The sequence below is a fragment of the Lathamus discolor genome, chromosome 11 (assembly GCF_037157495.1).
Source record: "Lathamus discolor isolate bLatDis1 chromosome 11, bLatDis1.hap1, whole genome shotgun sequence".
NCBI classification, from domain to species: Eukaryota; Metazoa; Chordata; class Aves; order Psittaciformes; family Psittacidae; genus Lathamus; species Lathamus discolor.
In genome coordinates, this window is record NC_088894.1 from 13037057 (window position 1) to 13047319 (window position 10263).

General features: G+C 46.4%; 1 protein-coding gene across 3 annotated transcripts; it reads left to right on the forward strand.

Annotated features, from left to right (window-relative positions):
- The first annotated feature begins 11 nt into the window (after window positions 1-11).
- On the forward strand, window positions 12-9261 carry EDEM2 (ER degradation enhancing alpha-mannosidase like protein 2). Of its 3 annotated transcripts, XM_065691507.1 has the most exons (11): window positions 12-159; window positions 250-360; window positions 476-515; window positions 1437-1542; window positions 2673-2798; window positions 3503-3714; window positions 4822-4963; window positions 5367-5491; window positions 6177-6321; window positions 7710-7831; window positions 8617-9261. In XM_065691507.1, the coding sequence occupies exons 1-11, from the start codon at window positions 41-43 to the stop codon at window positions 9106-9108; spliced, it is 1740 nt and encodes a 579-aa protein (XP_065547579.1). In that variant the 5' UTR covers window positions 12-40; the 3' UTR covers window positions 9109-9261. The 3 variants fall into 3 exon arrangements, with proteins under 3 accessions (XP_065547579.1, XP_065547581.1, XP_065547580.1); XM_065691509.1 differs by lacking the exons at window positions 12-159; window positions 250-360; window positions 476-515 and adding exons at window positions 529-618; window positions 697-828; XM_065691508.1 differs by lacking the exons at window positions 12-159; window positions 250-360; window positions 476-515 and adding an exon at window positions 532-828.
- The last annotated feature ends 1002 nt before the right edge of the window (window positions 9262-10263 follow it).

The window sequence follows — 10263 nt, forward strand, 5'->3', positions numbered from 1 at the left end:
GCTGCCATTGGCTGGGGCCGGGGTGGGCGGCGGTGCCGTCATGGCGGCGCCCGTGCTGCGCTCGCTCGGGTCCCTGCTGTGTCTCTGGGCGCTGCGGCTCCCGGGGCCGCCGGCGGGGCCCGGCGCGGCCGCCCGCGGGCCGGATGTGGCGTCCTACCGGTGAGTGCGGGGCCGGGCGGCGAGGCCGGGCGGCGAGGCCGGGCGGCACCGGTCCGCAGCGGGGCTGAGCGCTCTGTGCTTGTGCCGCAGGGAGCGGGTGCGCGCCATGTTCTACCACGCCTACGAGCACTACCTGGAGAGCGCCTTCCCCTACGACGAGCTGCGGCCGCTCACCTGCGACGGGCAGGACACCTGGGGCAGGTAGGGGCCGGGCCGGGGCATCCCCCACGCCCGCCCGCCCGCCACGGGGCCGGGCCTGGGCGCCCCGCCGCTGGGCGCTGCCGCCGGGCCTCACTGGGCCTCTCTCCTCGCACAGCTTCTCCCTCACGCTGATCGACGCCCTGGACACGCTGCTGGTGAGTGCGGGCTGTCCCCAGCCCCGCGGCTCCGGCCTGGCCTTCAGCCGCCCAAGGCCACTGTCAGCCTCCTTCACACCTGTGTTTTACACGGTAGCACCAGGTCAGTTACTGATTGACCAGGGAGCCTTCACACCTCACTGTGGGCCCCACACCTTCAGACTCAGGGATGTGTCTACAGACCTGCAGTGTGTGTGGAGAAGGCGTTTTGGAATGAATCAGCTGGGTTGGAAAAGACCTTTAAGCTCATCAAGTCCAACTGTTCTCCAGCACTGCCAAGGCCACCACTGGCACTGAGGGCCTCATCTACATGGTTTGTGAACCAGGGACGGTGCCTGCAGCCCTGCCCTGGGCAGCCTGTTCCAATGCCTGAGCACCCTCTGGGGCAGGAATTGTTCCTCAGCTCCATCTAAACCTGCCCTGGGGCAGCTTGAGGCCGGTTCCTCTTGTCCCATCCCTTGTTCCTTGGGAGCAGAGCCCAGCCCCTCCTGGCTCCATCCTCCTGTCAGGCAGTTGTAGGGAGCGATCAGGTCCCCCCTGAGCCTTCTCTTCTCCATCTGAACCCCCAGGTCCCTCAGCCATTCCCCATCACACTTGGGCTCCAGGCCCTGCACCAGCTCTTGTGCCCTTCTCTGGCCCCGCTCCAGCCCCTCAATGTCTCTCTTGGAGTGAGGGGCCCAGAGCTGAACACAGGATTTGAAGTGCGGCATCACCAGCACAGGGGGACAATCACTGCCCTGGTCCTGCTGCCACACTGGTGCTGGTACAGGCCAGATGAGGCTGGTTATCACTTTTTTAAATACTCTTTGTAATTAATGATTTCACAAAATAATAAGACAAACCAGCAATTAGTCCCTAATGCTGACTTGCACCTTTGTTTTCCTGTGAGCCCTAAGCCTTGTTCTGTGTTGTTCCCTGCAGATCTTGGGAAATGTTTCCGAGTTCCAGCGAGTCGTTGGTGTGCTGCAGGAAGGGGTGGATTTTGATATTGATGTCAATGCATCTGTCTTTGAAACTAACATTCGAGGTGAGGTGGCCTTTTTCCACAGTATTCCTGTAGGAGCCTCTGAACTGTACTCAGAGGTCATGTGAGGTAGGGGACAGTGAGTTTGTAAATGCAGTGTGAGAGGACACGTACACCAACAGAAAAATCCCAAACAGATGTCACTTCCTTTTGGCCTTTGCACGTCAGCTCTTTGCTTCCTGCCTCAGTGCAAACAGAAGCAGGCGTGGCAGTCTCAGTATGCTGGTGCCAGGTCTGCAGCTCTGAAATAAACATCTTTTCCACTAAAACGCCACAAATTATATCATGGTTTTCCATACTGTTTTGAAATAGAGGTTGTTAATTTCTTGCTTTAGTGTCATAAGTGAAACTTGACTGTTTTTATTGAAAATCACAAGTCTTGTACCCTGTTGCCATCCAACTAAAAGACACTGCCAGGGAACAAAACTGTTAGTTCTGCTTTTTGTGTTTCTCCTATCAAATATTGCTGAGGCAGTTCTTGCAGCAGTGTAATTTCTCTGTGCTAACTCTGTCGGGAATGCTTTCCTCCAAGGAATTTAAGATTGTATTACATAAAATGTAAAGTAATACAGGACACTGTATCACTTTACACAGAGTATTAAACTGGAAGAAATTAAATTCCTCTCTTAGAGGTTCATGTTCATTATACTGTTAGCTCTCTGATTGTCTGCAGGGCAGTGCAGGTGTAGTAGGGCAAGAAGGATCTGATGCTTCTAAACTAATGGAAAAAATAAATCTGCTACCTGTTGTAAACAGGCAGGAAGAAGCAAACCACTCTTCTGTGGCATGCTGAATCAGGCTGTGTCCTGGCTGTTAAGGATGAGCCATCTCATTTTTCTTCCCCCAAACACTGTCCCTGCATCATGATAAATACAATGGGTATCAGATTTGACTCCTGCCCAGCTTCTTTAATGGGATTCTTTACCCTGAGGGTGGTGAGACAATGAAACAGATTGCCCAGAGAAATGGTAAATGCTCCATTCCTGGCAGTGTTCAAGGCCAGGTTGGACAGAGCCTTGGGCAACATGGTCTAGGGTGGGGTGTCCCTGCTTGTGGTAGGGGATTGGAACTGGATGGTCTTAAGGTCCTTTCTAACCCAAACCACTCTGTGATTGTTACTGTGCTTCTTCCAGTGGTGGGTGGCCTCCTCTCAGCTCACTTGCTGTCCAAGAAGGCTGGTGCTGAGGTGGAAGTGGGCTGGCCATGCTCTGGGCCTCTCCTGAGGATGGCAGAGGAAGCGGCTCGCAAGCTTCTACCAGGTGAGAACTCCTGTGGTCTGTGTCACTGTGCTGTAGCTCATGAGGTGACTGGTGTGTCAGGTGAAGGTGGTGCTGCTTGATGAGCATACTCATAAACGGTTCTGTGTTCCCTGAGCTCAAAGCAAGTTTAGTTTTCTGGGAGAACATTGTGAAGTGCAGGATACCAGTTGGATAAATGAATGCCAAGTGTTATATGTGCTTAAAACATCAGTTTGTTGCTTGTTGAGGGAAAATAGGATAAAAAATAAAGGCTGCGAAACAGCAGCTTGTAAAGACAACAAGATGCAGCCTTATCTACCCCTTTATGAGCTGCTGCTGGGATGTGTCCCTGATAGCATGGCAGTGTTTCCTTGTGTGGTGGGCACCTGGGGCTACCACTCAGCAATCACAAGCTCAGTGTTTGCACTTTGCTGTCCAGTGGATTTAGTTCATTTTGACTACCCTGCTTGTGCTGTAAGAAATAAAGGCAGGGATGCAGTCTGCTGCTCTGGGTGGGCTGGAAGGGATCTGGAGTACCTTCCCAGGACTCTGGGTAGCTTGGGGAGCCCCCTCTGCCTCTCCCAGAGTCACATACTACTTCTCATTTCATTCTTTGCAGTTACTGCAGTTGCTGCAGTCCTGCTTCTTGCCTGTGTGTAGTGGAATGTGAGTGACATGTTTGAGAGTGTCAGACATAAGAGAGAACCACAAATCTTATGTTTCAGCCTTTCAGACCCCAACTGGGATGCCATATGGAACAGTGAACTTGCTGCATGGTGTAAACCCTGGGGAGACCCCAGTTACCTGTACTGCTGGAATTGGGACATTTATAGTGGAATTTGCCACTTTAAGCCACCTCACTGGTGATCCAGTGTTTGAGGACGTTGCCAGGAAGGCTTTGAAGGCACTGTGGAAGAATCGCTCAGATATTGGGTTGGTGAGTGAAGAATGGACTTTGAATTTGCTGGCTTCCTTTTTGTGTAGCTTTGTGGATGCAGCTCTAAGCATAAAAAAGCATAAAGAGAGAGGAGATGGAACTAGATAAATAACCAGTGGTAAGAACTGGGCTGAAGTCTTGTATTTCACATTGTTCCTGAACACCTGCAGCATCCACATCTCTGCCCAGCATTATGCCATTGCTCTGCTCTAGAACAGATCAACGCCTCCCACTGGGTATTGCTGGTTTTGTAATAGCAGCTCTAAGAGATTAAATGAAAGGACTGTCTGATGCTTGCTGGGACAATGGCCTACAGAAGAGAATACAAGTGTGGCAAGTGCAGGAGGATGTTGCCAGCCTCTACAGCTTTGGTGATTTAGGATTAGCCAGAGCTAGAAGTGTTATCTCTGTGTTCAGTCTTTCTTCAGCTAACTCTGTAGCTGCTTTTTGAAGTCATGTGTACTCCTAGTGTTGTGTATGTAAAGAGGAACAGATTTATTACATACTGTATGAAGAAGTGTTTCCTTCTGTTTGCTTTGGCATCTATTTAGTTTTGGTTTATACCTCTTAAGCCTTGTTCAGGAAAGAAACTCAGTAGCTGTTTTTTTTCGTGCCAAGCAAGTCATGATTATGTATTTTATACTCCATCAGCTGGGTCTGTTTCTAGGCTGAAGAGTCCCAGGTGTGAAGGATCTATTTAAGTATCAGCATGGCAGCTCTCATGCCTTTGACATCCTTGTTTTCTGTTTCTGGACCTCTTCATCCTTCTTTACTCTCTTGTAAGATCAGAATTAGGATCACTCACATCATGTTGAAATTGTGCCTTTTTACAGTAGTATAATGGTGCTTTGGTTTGGCCAGTGCAGTGTTCATATAGGAAGCTTGAAATAGTAAAATTACATTTTCTACAGTTTGTACTTCTCTGATACTGATAAATGTGTCTTGCAATGGAGAAAATACTAGCTGGCATGGACATTGAATCTGTGAAATAGAGTGTAAAGAAAGCTCAAAGGTGTCTTGTGTGGTGGTGGTGTGGGCATTATTGTTTAGCAGATAAGCTTTTTTTCCACTGTAACTCCTGTTTTTGTCCTCCCTTGCTTCTTCCAGGTTGGCAACCACATCGATGTGATAACTGCCAAGTGGGTGGCACAAGATGCTGGCATTGGGGCAGGAGTGGACTCCTACTTTGAATACCTTGTCAAAGGAGCCATTCTCCTGCAGGACGAGGAGCTGATGTCCATGTTTCTGGGTGAGTAGTTTGTGTCCTGAGTGAAGAGTCCCAGGATTGGCTCCTTGTAAAAACTTTGTATGTGGGACTGTGAAAGATGTAGATTCTAATAGGATACATTGCCAAGCTGGACAGGGCCTTGGGCGACATGGTCTGGTATAAGGCGTCCCTGCCCGTGGCAGGAGGCTTGGAACTGGATGGTCTTAAGGTTCTTTCCAACCCAAACCATTCAGTGATGCTATGATTCAAGACTGTCCTGAAGCCTTTGTTGCAATAATTTTGAACAGTCTGTGATGACAAAGAGTAACCAAAGTGAGCATCCTGAGAAGTCGGTCAGTTCAAGTGAAAAAGGGGCTTCTCTTGCTCTTAAAAGAAGAGATACTTTTGTTGTTGTTGTTACCAACCCCTCTGTGTTTCTCTACAGAATATAACAAAGCTATCAAAAATTACACAAAGTTTGACGACTGGTACCTCTGGGTTCAGATGTATAAAGGAACAGTGTCCATGCCTGTGTTTCAGTCCCTGGAGGCCTACTGGCCAGGCCTACAGGTAGGAGCTGTAATACCATATGGTGATTTTGTTCATCTGTTTTTAATACAGAAGTTCTGAATAGAACCCTCATCTGTGTGGCTTTAAAAGTTTGGTTTGCTTTCTGGTGAAATCTGCCCTAGTCTGAGCCTGTGGAAGAGCAGATGTTGACTTTATGGTCTATAAAACGTCTCCACGTCTCCCATTAAGCATGACAGAGGGTAGTTTTATTGTGGCAAACTCCACTGACAGTGGGCTCATAATCTAGGTGGGAATTAAGGAAAAAGGAAATCACACCTCTTTTTCCACCCCCTCATAAATGCTGTATTTGTATGAATCCTTTTCTGTTCATGGTTTGCTTTCTGATCAGACCAAAGGTCTGGGACTTTATCCCCATTGAAATAGACTGGATGCTGTGATTGACTAAAAGAAATGTTGATTGAATAAACACAACCTTCTGTAACTGAAAATCATACAGACTTCCTATAATTTCAGGTGTGTGGATTGTGATCCAACAGAAAAGCAGCATCTGTCTCCTCTTCAGTCTCAAGACATCATGCCCAAGTATTAGTTACACACCTCAGACCTGAACAACCCGTTTCTGTCACTATCTCTTGCTTTGACTATAGCAGTGTTATTGCACTGATTCCTGTGCTGTTTCTTCTTAAACCAGATGTTGCTTTGCTAATTGTTCCCTCTCTCTCAGAGCCTAATCGGGGATGTAGATAATGCCATGAGAACCTTCCTCAACTACTACACTGTCTGGAAGCAGTTTGGTGGGCTGCCGGAGTTCTACAACATTCCCCAGGGCTACACAGTGGACAAGAGGGAAGGATATCCACTCAGGCCTGGTAAGCAGAAGTGAAATCAAAAGGAACATAGAATGCTGGGATTGCTCTGATGGTACAATCAAATGTTACCTACCCCCTAAAAGTTCCTCCTTAGTTTTGCTTTGACTTAGTTCCTGCATGTGTTTTACCAGTGATCTCCATAGTCAAAGCTCTTTACATAGGCAGGGCTGCATTTAGAGGAAGCAAAACATAGTGTTACTATATAAATGGGGCATGTTAATGAGCTGGGTTCCCAATGTAGGTTTTGACATGTATAAGTGTTAGATTGTCCAACATGGGATGTTTTAAAGTCATGCAAGATGCTGATGTGACTGCTTGTGTTCTTTATATTTAGGAAGTGAAAGCGAGTATGGACAGACCACTAGTTCTGCCAAGTTCCCAAAATAAACCAGTTCTAGTTGTACTAGTAAAGCTCAGCTTAATATATATATAATTAATATATATCATATTATTAATATAACATAATTATAATATAGAATATATATTATAGTGTATAATTATATAGTATATAATATTATTAATGTTACATATATTTAATATATATGTTAATGTATATAATAGGATTGTATGTTGTCTGTGATACTACAGTGACATAATCTGAATAATTAGAATAATTAATTTCCTTTAGAGCTGAGTGTTCAGGTGACATCTACATTCATAGAATCCCAGACTGGTTTGTGTTAGAAGGGTCCTTGAAGCTCATGCAGTTCCAGCCCCCTGCCACAGGTAGGGACTCTTCCACTAGGCCAGGTTGCTCAAAGCCCTGTCCAGCCTGGCCTTGAACACTGCCAGAGATGGGGCATTCATCCTCCTTTAAACAAAGATGTTTTTGAATTGGACACTTGTACCAAAAATACTCATCACCATTAACTTCTAATGTATTATAGCATCCCAAAATGTATTATAGCATCCCAGTTTCTTTAGTAAATAAACACATCACAGTGCATACATTGCCTATATAGAGTATTTCCACAGTGCTTGCTAAGTGGTGTTTTAGATACCCCAGTTTGAGGCTTCTTACAGTATTAAAAATTGCATTTTGGGGGTTGAATTTCTTCATAATTCTTTCTAGAAGCATCTTTCTTTTCTTCCTTTGACATCTGAGTTCTAATCTTACTCTCTTTTACTACCCTCCCACTCCCTGAATGTGGGAGGGGAGCATTATTCACTCTTACCTGAGCTGATGCAATCTGGTTACAGTGAATTTCTTTGTAGCACATCCTTGGGAGAAGCAAATGCTTTGAGCCGGGGGTGACACAAGGCAAGCTGTGCTGTTCACCTCAGCATCGTGAAGCAGTGTTTAGAAAGTAGTTAAAGGAATATCTCTTCTTCCCTGTGTCCATGTCTTGCTAATCTTGATGCTTGCAAATGTCTGGGGTTTTTTGCAGAGCTGATTGAGAGCGCAATGTATCTGTACCGTGCTACAAGAGATCCCACACTCTTGGAACTGGGAAGAGATGCAGTGGAGTCAATAGAGAAAATCAGCAAGGTGGACTGTGGATTTGCAACTGTAAGTGTTAAATCAACTGTTAAGTCAGCTGAATGGCTGCTAAACATCAGCTTTCAGAACGTGTTCTCAGAAATGATACTTTGCCATTGAGGCAAGTGATAGCTTTTTTGATTTTGTTTTTAAACAAGTACCTTGTGTTTCTCTGAAGCTGACCTGGTAATGGCTGCTCTTGTTTCTGGTAATTTCTCTCGCATCCTGAACAGTGGCTGAATTCTGGCATGGGCAGCAGCTTCCCATGCCTCTTGTATCTTTCTAGCTACTCGGTGCTCCACCCAGCAGGAAGGCTCATGTGCAGGCTCTGCCTGCCAGTTGTGTGGTTGTGATTTCCCACTGTGCCTTGAAAATCTGATCAAATACAAGAGAACTGCAGGGTGTGAATTCTCTAAAATCATTCAATGGATGATTTCAAGCTCTATTTTACAAAAAACTCCATATAAATATTGGGAATTAAGCTTTGTGATTGGGAAGTAGGTAAAAGCCTTATGTTGCAGGCTTTTTTGGTAGGGAAAATGATGGGAAGCTTCCTCCCTCTTCTCCTCCTTGCCCAGTTAGGAAATGCATTTCTCCTGCTTGCCTATTTCCTGTTCATTATCACTAGACTGTGCTAATTCCAAACATCTGGAACCTTGTTGCTGTATTTGCATACATCTGTTTAAAATACAGAGTGAATTGGTGCCATCCTGTGCTGTTTAACTGAAATGAATTGCTGGTTTTACTTTTTCCCCTCAGTTCATGGCTTACTGAATTCAATATAACTGTAACCCACTGTATTTCTTCTCCTGTAGATCAAAGACTTGCGGGATCACAGGCTGGATAATCGCATGGAATCCTTCTTTTTGGCTGAAACAATCAAATACTTGTACCTGCTCTTTGACCCAGACAACTTCATTCACAATGATGGATCAGACTTTGATGTGGTGATTACACCATATGGGGAATGCGTCTTGAATGCTGGAGGATACATCTTCAACACTGAAGCTCATCCCATCGACCCTGCTGCCCTGCACTGCTGTAGGAAGCGTAAGGAAGAGCAGTGGGAGGTGGAGGATTTGATGCGGGAATTCTACTCACTGAAGAAACCCAAGAAATTTACTTTGAAAAGAGCTTCCACCCATGGTGAAGGGGAAGGTGCGAAAGAACCTGAAGATGCTTCATCAGAGAAAGGTGGAGAGAAGAGGAACTCCAAGAAGAGCTCACACTCCCTTCTGAGTTGCCCCAGTCAGTCTTTTAACTCTAAGCTTGCAGTACTGGGACAGGTCTTCCTGGATAACACCTGATTCTGTTTTCCTCATCAATTTAAATTATTGAACTTGGGTCAGACTCTGGGAATATATTTTTTTAGTTTCATAATGGAAATTGTTGTACCTCACAATGTGAATTTTATTAGGAAGTGAAGCAGCTTCCCATTAAATTCTGCTACTTCTCATTCATCAGATGTGATTCAGATACTCAGCTGTTACTGCCTGTCTCAAAAGAATTAGTTGCCTGAATAGCAAGTTCAATAAGGCCAAGTGCAAGGTCCTGCCCCTGGGTCAGGGCAATCCCAGCACAAACACAGGCTGGGAGAGACTAGATGGAACAGCCCTGAAGAGAAGGACTTGGGGGTGTTGGGTGAGGAGAAACTCCCCATGACCCGGCTTCAGCATGCGCTTGAGTCCAGAACCCCCCCCTGTGTGCTGGGCTGCACCTCCAGAGCGTGAGCAGCAGCTCAGGGAGGGGATGAGATAATAGGCAGAAGCTCTTCCCTGTGAGGGTGCTGAGGCGCTGGCACAGGGTGCCCAGAGAAGCTGTGGCTGCCCCATCCCTGGCAGTGCTCAAGGCCAGGTTGGACACAGGGGCTTGGAGCAAGCTGCTCTAGTGGAAGGTGTCCGTGCCGTGGCAGGGGGTTGGAACTGGATGAGCTTTAAGGTCCCTTCCAATACAAACCAGGCTGGGATTCATTCCATTCTGTGATGATTCCATTGTGAGTTTGGTTTGAGGTTTTACAGACTTATTCAGAGTAGACACTTTGCTCTGTAGAGAGGAGCCTGAGCAGTTGCCTGTTATAAGAGGAAAAGCAGGGATCACAAGGTGTATCTTCAGCTTTGAGCCTTTAAGTCTCTTCTGTGATGTGCTCCACCTTTTATCTTTGGCCTCTTCAGGAACATGTGATTTACCTGAGAGATTGACGAGTTGATAAAACTTGTTGGGTTTGAGGTAGTTCCTGTCTATCAAGCTGAAGGATGCTGTGGGGCAAGGAGAGCACTGGCAACATAGCAAAGTTCTCGGTTCTTCCATGTCTAGAACCAGCATGGGTCAGTACTAACTGCCTGAAACCAGTTTAATAAATGTCCAGGTAGTGTCATCTGCAAACTGGGGTGGAGTGTGGACTAGCAGAGGTTTGGTTTGCCCTGCAGTGGAGCTGGCTTCCTTCTTACAGAATCTAACACACT

What these genes read in the sequence shown, in the direction of transcription:
- EDEM2 (XM_065691507.1), top strand. Translation starts at nt 41, where the DNA reads ATGGCGGCGCCCGTGCTGCGCTCGCTCGGGTCCCTGCTGTGTCTCTGG. An exon ending in GGGCAGGACACCTGGGGCAG is followed by an intron (nt 361 to 475) that starts GTAGGGGCCGGG and finishes CTCCTCGCACAG; the next exon opens with CTTCTCCCTCACGCTGATCG. An exon ending in CTTTGAAACTAACATTCGAG is followed by an intron (nt 1,543 to 2,672) that starts GTGAGGTGGCCT and finishes TGCTTCTTCCAG; the next exon opens with TGGTGGGTGGCCTCCTCTCA.